The sequence below is a fragment of the Bacillus rossius genome, chromosome 2, assembly GCF_032445375.1.
Source record: "Bacillus rossius redtenbacheri isolate Brsri chromosome 2, Brsri_v3, whole genome shotgun sequence".
NCBI lineage: Eukaryota > Metazoa > Arthropoda > Insecta > Phasmatodea > Bacillidae > Bacillus > Bacillus rossius.
Genome location: NC_086331.1, coordinates 114,165,548 through 114,183,266, shown reverse-complemented (window position 1 = coordinate 114,183,266; position 17,719 = coordinate 114,165,548). Strand labels below are relative to the sequence as shown.

Genomic DNA, 17,719 nt, shown 5'->3' with positions numbered 1-17,719 from the left:
CATTTAAGAATTCTAAAGCACAATTTTCAAGGATCAATTTGATAATATTTATAATGAGTGTCAATTTGGGATGCTAATTGCTGAATGTTTTAGTTGCAGATTTTTGTTTAACTTTCTCTCATCGATATATGTAGTAGTTTGTTTGTTTAATGTACACATTTGAAGTATCTTACTACTAATTGTTGAAGCAGTTAATCAATGTAATTGTGCTTGATATGTGCTTATTACATGTGTTTTAATTTAATGACAATAAAGATGAAAACCACTCTTTTTAATATCGAAAAATGCTTTTTTATAACACCATAAAATCTTGGCTTTACCTATAAATAAACAAGCCAATAAAGGCAAAACTAGGAAGAGCAGTTCAACGTAAAGCCTTATAAATAAACCAGCCAATCAAAGCATAAGTAGGAAGAGTATCCGTACCACAATATTTCCAGAGAAAAAAATTTCCCAACCCTTTCCAAACAAAAATTCACATATATAGTTGTTATACTGTTTTTCCATGATGGTGCACAATGTTGTGGTCTCACAGTAACCATATACGTTAGTCTATGATGCTTACATTCAACCAAATTAACCTGTCATGGTCTTTTCATACAGATAAAAGTTAATGTCTAAAATCATTCTTCAAGCTTGTTATTATGTCATAAAAGCAGAGTAAAACAAATAATTTGTGAGCATAAAAAAACATGACCAATAAAATGGTCACAAATTCATAAAATATAATTTTACTTCGGTAAGGTTTTAAATTATCTATTTAAAATTCTTTGAAGGTCTCAACTTTGAAAAAAGTCAGGTTTATTATTTTTGTCATTTCTCAAATGTGACACTAAAGGAGTGATTTTATATTTTTTTTAATAAAGTGTTGAATTGTTGAATTGATCTGGCTAAATTTCTGGAAAGATTGACATTATTTATTTTTTAAACAATTCACAATTTTTACAAGTAAACTACTCATCAGATAATACATCAGTAAACATGACGGGCTCTGCAAATCAAAAATTTGGTAAAAAAAAAAATGTGAGCAAATCTATCAGTACACGCCAGTGATGCGTAAAAATTTAACCTCAGGAATGAGCAAACTCATGTGTTCTTATGTTGTTTATGTTGCAAATAAACGTATAATACAACACTGACACAAATTTAATGTACAATTCTTTAAAATAATGCTGAGCTTGATAAATTAACTAATAAATAAAATATACCACTAAAATTTGTTGCCTGAATCATAAACGTTGCTTGCTACCGTCAAACATAGATAGCAATTAGCAGCACAACACAACCGGAAATATTAAACTATTTGAAACAGTTCTGATAATACCCTGACTTTGGACCTGATTTGTGACAAGGAATTTAATTAAAATACTGCCCATCTTGTTAAAATTCATTAAACAGTTAATACTATAAAGTTTCTGCACACGTTATATAAATTCTGTGGCATTACTAACATATTTACCGGAAACATTTTAATACATGTAACACTAAGTATGTGTTTGTATACCTATTTGTTTTTGCTAAATGACTAAATCAGTATGTAAAAACTTCTTACAAACAACCTTAACCTCAATGAGCTGATTCAACATTATTATTATAGCATTACCTATGTTATAATGTTATTGAAAAAGAAAAAAATTACAGTGATGAGATTTGAGTCACGCCCCTTGAGGTTACCAATTGCGTTCTCTACTGCTGTGCTACGAAGCCTCTTGGGAGTTTAAGAGGAGAACATGCATTATGATCATTGTAAAGCCAGTTTTCTTAGGTATTTTCAAACTTGTGATTACTTTTTGCCATGACTATTTTAGTTTACCAAATAAATTCCAGGGTAGTTTCACTATCATAAAGTTTCATTTGGCACACCAATAAGTTTGGTATGTCCCCTCATGTTTACAAAAGTGATTATATACGGGTTTATGTTGCTACACGTGGGTCCGCCATCTTTGTGACATATTTCTGTTCATCGAATTCCGTTCCATTTTCACGAAAATACTCCTACCAAATGCTGTATACTGAAAACTAAGATGTTTACACATCAAAAACAAACCCCATCAAAAATAGGTCCACAAGATAAAGGCTTTACTTGATAGAATATTCACATTTCTTGAGAAACTTTGATCTTTGCATAGTTTTTAACCTACATGGAATTTATTTTTTCCTTCTGGAGTCCATGTAACTTGCATGATAGCCTGGTTTATTTTATTTTCCTAGTTCATTATGCATTATTTACTAAAGTATGTTTTTTTTTAAATTGATAACTTGCCCAATTCTGAAATTCAGAGATTTTTTTATAGCTTAGGAATTTATAGGTCTCAACACAGATTGGCTAAAGCTAGCTGTCACTAAATTTGTGTCATAAGTGTAGCTTTAGGACATAACCAACTATAACTCTCAGCACAATTAAGTCTTTAATGTTTATTAGTGATGATCCTTCAGAAAACACATTGTATTCTGTGCTGGTCCTCTGAACAGTAACCATTATATTGGCAATTGACAAGATAACTTGTGCTGAATGCTAGATACCCTTAAAACTGTCCTAAAAACTCATCCTCTAAAGAACTTTCTAGAACCACACTTCATTGAACCTAAGGAATCATTCAAGGGATCACAATCAAAAGACAACATATGAAACAATATATTCACAGATATTCACAAAGTGTGGATATATTCACAGAAGAAGTTACATTTATGCATAAACCTCTACTATTTGCTACAGCACTAATTTACCATGTAATAGAGGTTTACCTCTATAAGGAGATGATTTATCAAGAAGTGTAGACCCCCTTTTCAAAGCTGATTAAGGATTTCTCTTCTTCATGAAGAGTTTTTTGGTCTATGAACAAACATTTTTTTAACATAAATTATATTTTCAGAAAAATTATGTTAAAAAATTTGTATCAACATTTATTTGTACAGCACAAAACATATTTTTGCAGTTTAGAAAATTGGCAACACATACAGATTCGTAGTTTATGTCAAAAACATTATTTGTAATGTTCTTTTACACAGTGTCAAAAATATATATACAAAGTATATAAATATATACTTTTCTGATTTATTATTCATTTAAAAAATGCAATATTGTACTTTCTCAAACCTTTCCTACTGATATATGTATATGTATATATATATAATATCTTGCATTTCACACAAAACAAACACACAAATACAAATCTACAGTTTATTTTCATTTCTTTCATAAAATCATTTTCAGCTTCAAAAAGTATCTTACTTGTAAACCACTTCCATCGGACACTTATGTTATTAATGTCATGTAGAACACTTGAGTTGTATAATAACAGCTGTCACTACTTTATGGAAGGAGATACACAATTGTTTGTTTTTAACGTTTATCTATACAACAAATATTTTCTCATGATTTTTAAGATTTTATTACTAAAATGGCAGCAGCAGAATTGGTGGGAAAACATGGCATTTGACTCAAAAATTAAAATCTGAAAGGCATCAAAGGGGCCGGATTTTTACACACACACCCTTGCATGCATCCATACACACATCATCACTATTTCCTAAAATTACTGACATTTCTATAGTTTTCAATTTTTCTTGGCACTTGAAGCAGCATATTTTTACCATAAATTTTATATGGGAACATGTATTCCATTATAACTAAATTTTTTTTTTTTGCTTTTAATTATATTATAAAAGAAATACATAGAATGCTTCATCTCGAGGTATTTATTACATTCTATAAATTGTACTTTTAAAGTGAGCTTTAAAAAACTGCTCTTACACATGAGTCTTTCTTAGCTTTCTTTTGTTTAAAAAATCTATTTTATATTTAAGACCATTTAATTATAAATAAAAAAATTAACTAGAGCTATATAACTCAGATTGTTGTTTTACTTGCAAAGAGAAACTGCCACATTACAAACATCCGTCTTTGCTTGCATTTCTTTGGAATATTTTTTATCTACACTATGCTAATGCATTTTCGACAAGATTTTTTATACCATGGGGCAATTTCTTAGTATTAACATTTTTACAAGATTCCAAATAGGTGCACTGAAATATAGCTTTAAAATGAGAGTTCTTATAAATTAAATTAACAAATAAGTGTAGTATCCCTCAGTGATAGTACATTTAGTACACAAAAAATAATTCACAGAGTTTTAAATAAGCACAAATTATAAAAGCAATAAATAACATTTGTTTGGAACATGTTACTACAGTGTTAATACTATCAGCAACACCATTTTACAGAAAATACACTAAAATTAACTTTTTTTTCCACTAATTTTCACATTTTAAAAATATGAGACTTAACTTTGTTGTGTACATATCACACAACAAAATTAGCTTGTACAATAAATTCAAAATTTAATAAAAAAATTATTGATACAATAAAGTATAAATTTTCCTTCACATTTCAGTATGGAAGTTGTTTATTTTCACACAATGATACTTCTATTCAAACTTCTAACCCCCTAATTAATATTTCTAACACTGTAATAAATAACTGCAGTAAGTGTGGTTTATCTAGTAAAACTTCTCTAAAATATTTGTTCTACACTGATGAAAAATAAAATCTCATACATTGTCTTCCACATAAAATCATGGGTATTTAAAATATTGCTGTTGCACATTTCGAGCAAAATTACATTTTCCTGCTCTGTATTATCATGTCTATGATTAAATACATGTTTATACATGCATATTAGAGAACGCATGTTAAATCAAGATACTTTAGTGACTTACATTATACTTGTCCCCAACTATTTTTGAGTGTGTATCGTAGATTTTTTTATTTTTCATCCTCTATGGACATTGAGCTACCAGGAGCGTAAGCATAATTTCATTTGAGGGGCATGGGAGGAGGGGGGATAGGAATTCGCTGCATACTGTATGCCTTCACTCAAATAATTTCCTTTGGTTGGTGGGAATAATAGATTGTTTAGGATTGGGGTGTGGGGTTATATCCCCTCATCTCTTCCTCTGCATTAGCCCCTGCTTGATACAATACAACTCAAAGTTTCAAAGTATTTTCAAGGAAAGTCAGGTCTACCACTACTTCTACAGGCCAAATTTTTTTTTATTATAAAAACCATATAATTAAAAGTGCTTTTAAGGAGTAGTAATAAAAACAATTGTTCATAACTTTAAATGTTTCAGCAGAAGTGTATGATGATAATTTTTGAAAATGATCACTCCTAATGCTTCAAAGTACTTTTCAAGGACTTGATTGATTGTTTGGACTAAACAAAGGCAGGAGAGATCATGTGGTCCCATTTAATTAATTTAGATATCCTTCTACAGGGAAAATTATAACTTTTCCAGAGTTTACATGTATTGAAAGAATATTGTTTTATAAAATTACTACACTGTCAAATCACACACAAAGCAAACTGGTACAATAAAAAAACTTAAAAAATTATCTTCTAATGACGTAATGAGTGATCACAATGTAGTTAGGTAAAAATTTTAATCTTGAATATTTTCTTGATTGACTTTTTACAAACAGCAAATAACGTGTAGCATATATACGGCATCGAATGAGATTGACTACAAAGCACAAAATGCAATGCTGATCAGTGGAACATTCATGAAATTGTCATAGATAAAAACTAATGGCATAAAATTGTAAAAATACCACATGACAGGTGAAGCAGAGCCGTATGAATGCAGCCGTTTTTCTTAATTACGTTTTTAAAATATTAATTGGAATTATTAGAGGTGCCATATTTTTTATAAATATAATAAAATAATAAACAGCCATATTGCCACTAACATCCACCTCAATTATATATATTTTAAATAAGTTGTCTATATACACCTCATTTTTAATAATTAAAAATAAAATTTAGTAAATTTATCAGTTAAATGAATGCCAGTTAACCTAATGCCAGGTTGGTTGGTTGTAATGAATCTTACTATTAATATGGATATATAACTATAAATATGCTATGCCTTTGTAAAAAGCATTTAGTCATTGTCACTGACCATAAGTGACATTTCTTTTAAAATGCACCGAGAAAAGATCCGTACCTGCAGTTTCTTATCTGTGCGTCACTTACAGTAGTCGAGTTCACACCGCGGAACAAACACACAAGCTGCGGAACAAACACACAAGCTTGTTGGTATGGTAACGAGTACGTTTAGAAAGAAATGATCTGTGGAAGTTGGCATCTGTTTTCTCAGAAGGATGGAATCTCATACCAACAAGATAACCAATCCATTTCAGTTCAGCAAGTGATTTATGACCTACTCACAGCTTATATTTTGTCTGCAGATGCTCGCAATGATAGTTCATGGTTTATAATGGTCAGAAAATTATATCTAATAAAATTATAATGGAAAAGTTTCTTTTAAAAATGAACTCAATTCCTTTTTGGCATATTTCTTGCTTTCATCCCCCAACTATCTTCAAAAATAAAAATATGACAGCTGGTTAACCTTCTAATGTGTAACTGTTATTTTGTTTTATATTTTTGTGTGTTTACCCTCAATACTGTCACAGAGTAACAAATTCAGAAATGAAAGAACACCACCATCTGCCTCAATCTGTAAGAATGATGTTTTTCTAATTTAAAACCATTTAAGAAACAATCATAGGATTTTTCTTCTATACAGTGTTTACTATTCTGTTGGTACATATCCAAAATGCTAATTAAACTATTTTTTTGGCCATCATTTGTTATGTTTAAATAAATCCATATGACTTGTTCAATAAGTACGATTACTGACTGCAGCAATAAACTTAACGACTCTATTATTTTTCTTTTTCATTTGTGCAATGCACATATAATGTCTGGTTTCTTGAGCTGTCGTACTGTTAAGCAGGGATCTCCAAACTACGGCCCGCGGGCCAACACCGGCCCCCATAGCTTTGCAGCATGTTGGTTTGATGAGCTAGCTAGGTCTTGGCCCTTGGGACTTAGCGGAGTCAGTGTGGCCCTTAGGATAAAAAGTCTGGAGACATTCTGTAAAGCTAGCAACCAAAAATAATCAACAAATAATTAGAATAAATATTACTCTTATGTAACTAATTGCAGAATTGCAACACTGTGAAACATTCATTTTAATGTTGCAAGTGACACAAGACATACTAGGTGAGGCAGTGATAACATAAAACATAAAAGCTCTGCAGAAATAAAAAAAATACACTGAAGTGGAAAAAATATGCTATGTATGTGCAAAAAAATGTTCTGACACCTTGCTTCTCTCATTACCTACATTCCATTTCCCCCACACGCATTTCTTATTATGTTGTTCAGGATATTCTGAATTTGTATTGCTTATGGATGACCTAATTTTAAAAACCATTTCTTTGTCTGCTTTAGTATATTCTGTAGTTTAGAGTATGTTCAAATGATGTTGGTTCTCTAAGTATACAAAACCTAATTATCTAAAGTCCCAAGTAAAAACACTTAATAGACTATAAACAATTTTAAATAAGCTGGTTCAAAAAAATTATTTACCAGCAATGATAAGCCAGACTTAAATGTTCACTTCTTCTTACATAATTCTGGTTTTGAGAAAGTACAGATTTAGGGTTGTGCAAATATTCAGTAAACATGTGTGTATGTGTGTGTATATATAAATTGAAACTTTCATATTTAGTTCAAACAAAAATTCTCTTAGCGAATGTCAATGAAAGAACTATTTCCGAGTTAAATGAATATTTTAGCGCCTAATGAACATTAATTTAATTTACATTACATTATTGTATCGGTTGTCAATTACATTTTCCTTTTAGGAAAAGCTTAACATCTAAACATTCAATTTACAATTTTCAAACGTTAAACTTTATTTCCATCCAGTCTATAGGATTATTTCAATTATAATATTCCCTAAAATATAAAATGATTTTGAATGAAGGGTATCTCAAATGTTAGGCAACTTTTAACATAAAACAACATTGAATATAATACGAGCTCAATTATAAGATGACCTTGAATGTAAGATGACTGATTATACGAGACTTTCAATGAACGACACACTCAAATACAAAGTGACATTAAATGTAAGACTGCTCACATATAAAAGGAAAATTTAATGTAAGCTACACTTGAATATAAAGTGACTTCCAATGTAGAAAAATATAATAGATATGCAGTGAAATTAAATGTAAGATGACCTTAAATAAAATGATGCCATAAATATCTGACAATTCACAATTCAAAATTACTTCAGAATCAATGGAATACTTGGCCCATGTGGTCACAAGCCAACTGCATTCTGGGAGAAACAGCTGATATTGTACAAGAAGTAGTTAAGGTGCCAAGTTTACATGTACCTGCATGCTTTTAAACACAATTTACCACTAGAAATGGTGTAATGTTTATTTTTAATAAATTTAATCACAGTTGCGAAAATTTTTAAGGAAATATTTGTTCAGCCATTTTTGGAAAATATTTAAGGGATTATAGTTTTATGTGACTAAGTGCTATTATCATCCTATTATACAATGACAAAAGTAAATTTGTATTAAATTTCTAAACCAAACAATGTAATAAACCTAAGCCTAACAGGCAGACAAGTCTTCATTAGCAGTGTTGTTATTATTCATTGAATCAAAGTACTGCAGTGCAACTAAAAAGTAAATTTAGTATTTTTAAAATATGTAGTAAAAAATTTTATTTTCCTGTAATAATTTGTAGTGAACCGTAGCTAAATACTTTCTCAGCTGTAGGCATGACCCCACATTATGAATGAATCTATATTTACAGCTTAGTCTGGCATAATAGTTTGCTAGAGAAATTAGGTTGTATTGGCTCAAAGAAGTGTTTCTTTTTACAATAATGACCCCCTAAGATATTAGATGTTTTATTAGGACCCTGCGGCTTCAGAACCCCACTCCAGCCCTTTTCATTTTTAATTTTCCTCGTTTGTCTAGTTTTTTGTGAAAAATTATGGACATTGATGGGAAAAGAAAGAACTGAATTATTATTATTATTAGCATGTAATTTAAAGTAATATTCACAATACCTTTCAATATCCATTGAGTTTTCATGATTTTGTATTGGAAAAACTTGCAAAGATTTTATTGACTTGTATAACAATGTAATTTTACCAGAATTTGGTTTTTGTTTCATCAATACTAATTTAATTTTGTTTAATTTCTGTTTCATAAAAGAATAGCAGTATTCACATAACCCTATTCTGATTATGATGAACAAAACAGTATTAAAATTGTTAATATAAGTTATTGATTATATTTACAATACTGAACTTAAAAAAATTAGGAGGAGGACAAGCTTCAAAGAAAGAAAACTTTTTGTATCTTGATTTATCACAATCCTTAACTACATTCACTAAAAATATTTGTTGAAATAATTTTAAATCAAAGTATTGAAAACTTATTTACAGGTTTACAAATAGTTTGCAATAATTATATTGCCTGTAAAAACATTACCACTCATGTAAATATTCTTAAACCTTAGAAATCAAAATGAGTAAATTTTATTGCTTCTATTACGAGGACAAAAATTAAATTTACTAAATAGTATCAAAACAAAATTTTAGATATAATCCACTAAATATCAATGAAAATACTTTCTTATACTGAAAATCCCAGGGTATACACCAAGATTGTTCCTGAACTAAGTACAATACTGCGGTTGAAATTCATACAATTTTTAGAAAGAGAACACAGAAATAAATTCACAGCATTTTCGAACATTTGGCTTTACAGTGCAATGCAACATATTAAATGTGAAGAAAATATTTAACTACAGTGTAAATGATGTTTTGTACCATATTATTTGAAACTTATGTATGTAAGTGATAGATAAACAGAGATTATGTTAACTGGTGAGATACGTTTTGATACATGGCCTGATATGCTCTGTCCAAGAACAATTCTGATTGTGTCATTTTCTTTTGGCCAATAAAATTCAACTTTCAATATGTAAACATAACAAGAAAGTGAATATCAATTATTCAGTAGACACATTTTTGGTATGAATATAATGTAGTAGTTTTACTTATACGCTCACTTTCTGCAGTATTACATCTTCAGTAAGGTTGACTAAACCAACATGAAAAAATTGATTGGTACCAGTAGCAGTGATGGTTTATGATGTAACATATATTTGAAAAAAATACGAGAATGAAATGTAAACATAAAATCTTTCAAAACTACACACAATTTTAGAGCCTGTATTGCAGATGCAAAACAAAACAAAATATGCATCTTCAGCAAATTATTCTATGACCTACACTACAAGGGAAATAAACAATTACGATTTGCTGAAACACAAATTCATTTTAAAAATAAATGTAATAAATAAATAAGTGCTAATGTCATGACACAATACACACAACATATTCACAGTCTGTTGAAAAATTAGGCATTCAGGTCTTGATATGTTTATTAAAAAATGAAAGCTAAAAATTGGTGAAAGGTAACTTCTATCATAGTGAGTTGGACTGAATGCCATAAAAAATTATGAGAAATGCCTTTAATACTCTATTCCTTGTAACTGGAACTTGTAATATCACCAATGTTTTGTTCACTCATAAATGAATTGGATTGACTTAGCAAAATATCTAACCTAACTTTTGCAACAGTTCAGTCATAAACATCCAATCTTTAGGAAGTAAAATAAGTCTTAATATTTTTTTTTTGTCATTAGGCTTATGTGCATCATATACATAATTCACAGTTTATGATAAAAAATAAATATTTCTGAAGATACATTTTCTACATGATTCTATGAATATCATTAAAATTATTAAATATATTAAAATCCATTGTTTTTAAATATGTCACACACAATTCATTTAACAGGTTAAATTTTACAGTATAAACAAAGCAAAATGTTATTCACTAATGTACATACATGCATCTCCTGACATACAATCATTCACCATTATTACAAAAAACATTCTCAAATGTCATTTTCTTAATTCTTTTCATTGTATAATGGAATCAGTTAACCTTCCCCTAGCAGCATAAAATATTTCCACTGTCAATCGATATCAATGCTACTGTCAGCTGTTTAAGTTCACAGCTTACTTTTCTGGATCAGAATATCTGAATAAGAACTACCAATTTCTTTATTATGGCAATATATGTAAAAAAATAAGACACTTCATGGTTAAAATTCATATGCCCCAGTTATAGAAATCTGTTTTTCACATCTACTAAATACTGTCATTATCAATGAAAATATTATTTCTCACACACCATACCGTATAACTATTTTCTAAATTGATGCAGGCCTACAGCAACAGTAACCTGGGTGTGTCTGCCTTCTCTTAGCGTCCACATTTTAGGTTTCCTAAATAATTCTCAACTAGCAGCATTTCAGTTTCTTAATGATGTCAATTTCCCAATCTAATTTCACTGCAGTTTAACTTTTACATGAACATTATTTCACACCCACCACACTAGATACATGTGTGGCATCACATTACATAACAAACATGTACATACACAAGCCTTTACTCTTGTATCTATAAAAATAAATATATTTTTATTACTATCCACGTTTACCAAAAACTGAATAGTAACTTTGTATTGTTTTATGAATATTCTGAAGGAAAACTACCTATTAACTGAACACAATAAATGTGTAGATAAAAATATGAAGTAAGTACTGGTTGGTGTACTCTTTTTTAAAACGTTTGTATAAAGCAAATCACGTTCTGTACTGATAACATCTTTACAGCCAATAAAGTCAAAACATTTCCCTCTGCACTTATTCTGTACCACTTTGGAATATGGCATTCTTTAAACAAAACCGGAGGATTAATTTAGTAAAGTTGTGAAATATGTACCATTCTGACCATATGCAGGTCGCTCATCAAGTATTTTCCAAAAATGTTAAATTTACCCTTAAAATATGTTCCTCAAAACATGATGATATGGATATTTTAATTACAGATTTATTTCGATTTGATGACTGAATTTAAATACAATTAAATAAAATAATAAACTACACAACATATGCCAATTGCACTTGAGATACTAACTAAAAAAAAGCTGAATTATAAAAATTAACAATAATATATGTTTCATTTCTAACAATTTGATTCAAACATTCAGTGAGCTGCCATAATTATGATGATTATTTGTAATACACCTGTCCTCAAGTTCTAAAGACTATAAGATGTATAATTATAATCAGAATATCTCACAGCCTGTTGTCATAAAATTATTCCATACTACACCATAGAAGCATCGACCGCTACGTACACGTGACAATTGCCTCTGGTCTTGTCGATGTAATGGCCAGAAAACCAAGCTTTATATCCTAATTCAGGCATTTGTGTGTACATGATTAGTTATTCTTTAAGCCAGCCCTCACTTCATAAAATGGGAATATTAATACTCACTAAATTTTTTTAAAAATTGACACTCTCCTTTTGAAGAATTCAAGTACAATTAATTCCATGATGATATTATGGAGGAAAGACATGTCCAAACAACTACTATGATATCAGTGGAACTCACAGTATCTACTCAAATATTTCTTTAGTGTGTATCAATTATCATCACACTTCAGAAATACCCAGTAATCTATACACAATGTTTTATTAACACAAAACTGGCAATAGGTTGGGCTCAAAAATAATAAAACATTAAGACTATTTTAAATTTCTTGTAACAAAAATATATTTTTAATTACTAATAAAAATGTGATTTAATTATTCAGTTAACTAAACCGATTAATACAATGTGCTAAAACAACATTCCAAAGTGGTTAACAGAAGTCATATATTTAAACTGAATGAGATTTAACTGGAAACCAAAAAGAAACCACTTCAATTTTAGTTTTCATGTGGTTTTCCAAACCTTAATTTGACACTTAACTAAATTTAAAAGTAGATATTATTCATTTTACAGAACAAAATAGTTAATCAAGAGTAATGCCAACAAAATTAGAAAACATTAACATAGTCTAAAAATAAATTTCCTTGGGCAAATAAATATATGGCAAATATGTAAATACATTTCATTCAAATGTATACATTTTTCATAATGTAAAACTGAACAAAATATTCTAATGTTCTATTTATAGGCTTAAAAAAACAGACTTGGTACTATAAAAAAGTTTGTTACAGGTGAAACTATTAAACTATAAGGAAAGGAAACAAACCTTTCCTATTACAAGAACTGATTTGGTATTTTTGTGTAAAAACATTTCTTGTGACAACATTATTCATAATTGATATCGATTGACATTGCTAAAATTGACCTTATGTAATAATGTTTCACAGTTTCAGGGTACATGAAAAAATTATTTGCAACATGTCCCACTTCTTATCAGTTCACACAAAATCAAAATAAAGTAACAAATAAACAATCAGTTGATTCTTACAAATATTTACGTCTTAAACAATATGGCAGCCAGCAAAATTTAAGAACAAACTATTAAATATTTCAACACAATTGTTATGAAGGAAGCACCTTCTATCTTTAAATTTCACAAAACAATTGAAATACTGATCATAAACTTACATTTACTACTGGAAAAAAATTGTAAAAAATTAAAAATTGAACAGAGATCTAGCCTGCGGCCCCACCTTCTTGATAAGGACCTGTAACCATGCATGGATGCATAGGAAACAGCGTTGTCCATGTGGTGGTGGTGTAGGTGGGAGTACGCATCAGGAACTGAGACGTGTAGGTAGGTGGCCGGTCTGTCGGGGGTAGCATGTGTCGCAGCTCAGTAACCGAGTTTCCACTGTTGCTACCAACATTGGCACTACTTGATGTTGAACTGGAACTGGCAGTAGTGGTGGATGTTGTGATACCCAGCTTGCGTAACCTCATTTTCTCTTCCCACTCATCCCATCCATGTTTAGCACGATTTAAGTTGCGGTGCTGGTAAAACACTAGGCTGATTCGCGTAGGATGTAATCGATTAGGTCTCCGCAATGCTGTGGTAGCATGCAGTTCATGCTTAGCACATTCAAAAAGAACAGATCCATGGCCCAGAGCAATTGCTACACCACCCATCTGAGAATCTTTAAAGCACTCCTCGTTTTCGATATAATCTGTGACTTCGCCGATCGGTTCTGAACGGGGTGCTTCAGGCACCATGGGAAAAAAAGGTGATGGCCCATAAAGATCCCAATGGTGAGCATCCCATCGAGGATGAAACTGTCCTGGATACTGAGTATACTGGGCAGGAAACTGGCCAATTCCTTGGTAACTATATGGTGATGAATGGTAACAAGCTGAACGAGGTACCTCCTGCTTACCTTGTGATCCATAAAATTGAGGACTGAAATCCATAGCTTGGTAAGGGTACTGAACATTCACATGAGTACTATTACTTGATCTTGTGTCCATATAATTAGCAGCTTCATTCCAGGAGCTATTTGCATAAGGTTTTGAGTCATGAAACATTGGATAACTACCAGAACTGAAAGGATTGTTAGGTGTAGTGCAGTAACCATAATTAGAAGCACAGGAATTCAAAGTTGATGCAAATGGATTTGATGTGTTAGTTGCTCCAGAATATGGTGCAGTTGAGCAATGAGGATTAGGAGGATACTGAAGCTGAGCAGCAGCTGTATTCATTGTTGAATGGTATTCACTCAATTGTTTTACTTCTTCAGCAACTGCCCAAGCTGATGCAGATAATCTTTCCTGCTTAATTAAACTACAAGAATTTTTTTCTTTACTGTAGTTTTCATTACTTGAATTTGCTGAAAGACATGGACTAGTCTTTTCTGTTTGCATTACATTTACATCTTCCTTTTCCCATTTACCAGAACTTCTATCTCTGATTCTGTTTGAATCTGTATTGTACCACGAACCATTTGAATTAATGACTGGAGAACTTTCAAAAGGCATGTCTACCATTAATGATGTGGCCTTTGGTGTTTGTTCTGAATCTAGTATTTTACTGTCTGTTGACCATGATAAACTGGTATCTTTAGAATTTCCTGCTGTAGAAATATTTAAGGAGTTTGAATTGTGATGGTTATCTATGCTACATGATCTAGAAATTGAAACTTCACCAGGAGGATATGGCTTCAGAAAACCTTTGCATGATTTTGGTGTAGAAGAAGCAGAAGGCACACCTTGCATGGTTGGCGATGTACTGGCATTACTGCATAGATCTTGCATCTGCATAGCCGAATTGTAGTTAACAGGTGCATTGGAATGATAGTTAGAGGAACGGGAAGGAGCATGACCTTTTGGAATGCGGAAGGGTGAAGCTTGTGTTGGAGATAATGATTGAGGAGGATTTATATTATAGTCCCATGACTGATGCCTGTCGGGTGTAATCCAACCCCCACGACTTGAATTGGAACAATTTGAGGCCGATGTGTCACTAGGAGTTAAAGGAAGTGGTACTGAAATAGATCTTTCAGGAGTTTTTGATAAATGTGCACTATTAATTTCTTGAGAAGATGGGACAGCTGTGTCACTAAAGAGATTTGCCTGTTGATTTGCTGGTGTAAGAGGAGACAGTTTCTGAAGGTGACTTGTGTTTAACAATGAAGAAGTGGTCCCAGTGTTGACTGTTGAAGGGGATGGCAGAGAATTACTGCAGACATTTGAAGTTTGTTGTGGACTAATGACGGACTGATGTGATTGTGGAGATAATGGAGATGTTGGTAGATGAGGATACATTGGCCTGTCCGGCATAGAAGTCAGCTCTTGCTGTCCACTGCTTATACCTTGGTCGCTTTGCAAGCTTATGTTTGATAGTGGGCTCTGCTTTGAATTTCCTTGGCCTGGAGACAGTACCTGTGATTCTTTGGTTAGCTCTTCTGTGTTATGTGGAATACAAGCTCTGTTCTGTGACCAATTCTCACCAGTAACTTCTCTTTGCTCAGCAGAATTAGAATATCTTTCACTGTCTGCAAACATGTTCAAACTACCATTGTGCTGCTGCTGCTGCCGATTTATTTGTGCCTGGCTATGAACATTTGGATTTCTCCAAGGAGATGATGGCTGCTGGAATATGAATGGACTAGAAACTATAGCTGTTCGGTGTTGGCCTGATGGTGATATTGGACTTAGCTGACCACTTCCATGCACCAGTGTTGATGTTGGACTGGCTACATTGTGACCCTCGCATCTTCCTGTTACACTTCTGACACCAGGTGATTGAGATGGATTAATACTCAAATTTTTGACAGCTGCTGTGGAATTCAAGCTGGAACCATGATTAGTTGTACTATCAGGATCAACCTTAATGTCCCTGTCTCCTGCACTGAAGCCAGGGGTTGTCCCTGATACATTAGTTCCATAATTAGTGCCCCAACTGGAATTAAAATTCCAATTCTTTTTATGCTGTGCTTCTGCAGCCATCCATGCTTGATGTGCCTGAGAGCGATGATGGCTCCATGGAGATGATCCAGCAGCGCTTGGTGAGGTGTGGTGGTACATGTCCATGTTATGTGAATCTGGTGTCGAATGGTGGTAACCCCAACCCTGATACATGGATACAGGGCTGTCCAAAACAGTTGATGACACCTGAAAATAAATAAGCATATATTTATTACATTGATCTCAGCTTAATACTGTCTCCTGCAACATAGATTTATAATCATACAAGATTATATTTTGGATCACAAAATAAAGTGGGTAAAAATTAAGTAGACACTAACTAGGTTCTAAATACGATATGAATGAAAAATTATAAACAAATAGTTAAAGAAATTTTAGTTATTTATAAATTTATGGGTAAAATACAACACAAACAGTTTTCTATATGGGAAAAACTGATAAATCTATTTTTTTAAGTTATTAATCTACAGATTGTTAGGTGTTGTTTCATATATAGAGTAAGTGTACATATTATGCAAAAAATTAATACAGAAAAATGTTGTTTCTCTAAAAGACAAGTATCATAGTTATCTATTTGATTAATTAATTTGTAATGGCAATGTTGGTTGTGTGGCGATATCACTCACCTCCCACCAAGGCATTCAGGGTTTGATTTTCAGTGGGGTCACACCTGAGTTTTTTCGCAATTGGAAAACGTGGAGTTCCTTTTCCATCTCTCGCCCTTTTATCTCATCACCTCTCATCATTTCTAATGACTACGACGTTATGTCCTTATTCAATACTAATTTAATTATTACTGTGTAACATGTCTACCAGAATCTGAAACCACCTCAAAAGGCAGCCAGTGTAGAGGCTGCTGAAAGAGTTACCATTCACGGAAAATATTTTTCACACATTTGAAGAGGATTATTTTATGTTTCATGAACAAGGATGATGGGTGATTGATTGTACGGGATTCAGTTTTAGTAATCGGTTTGTTTGTATACGTTTATAGTGGTTGGTTTGTCCGGTTTGTTGTTTCATTTCCTGTTTTCCTAGTTAGTTTCATTGTCTATCTGCCTTTTGTTTTGGATGGGTGGTGGCAAATGACAAATTTTAAGGTTGGCTTGGTTTTTTGAGTTTGGAGGATTTGAAGTTTAGCTTGCAAGTCTACTGTGGATCTCTGGATTTAATAGCTACATAGAACACAAAATGATTTCTGATTATTGATTGTGTTTTTAATGTACGGCTGTTTCAATTCATGTGTTTTGGTACCATTCAATGATCAGAGCTCATTCTAATGGTGGCATGTTGTGTTTTAGGCTATGGATGCGGGAAAAACAATTTTTGGAAGAACAATGCATGCAGGCAATTTTAGCATTGATTATGTGGGACTTTTGCTGGGACTAAGTGAAATAACTGATAGATGCAGACAAACGATTCATGCGAAAACGATTGAGGTTATACTGTATAAAAATAATTCAAATAAAGATCATATAATTATTCGTCAAATTTAAA

At 31.8% G+C, this 17,719-nt stretch overlaps 1 protein-coding gene across 1 annotated transcript in view; it reads right to left on the bottom strand.

Moving 5' to 3' along the window:
* Nucleotides 1-2,638: 2,638 nt before the first annotated feature.
* Nucleotides 2,639-17,719, bottom strand: part of LOC134529638 (uncharacterized) — a 139,005-nt gene continuing 123,924 nt past the window's right edge. Inside the window, exon 13 of the mRNA XM_063363943.1 lies at nucleotides 2,639-16,408. Within this exon, the coding sequence (XP_063220013.1) occupies nucleotides 13,478-16,408 (2,931 nt within the window). The 3' untranslated portion in view covers nucleotides 2,639-13,477. The remainder of the gene's footprint in view (nucleotides 16,409-17,719) is intronic.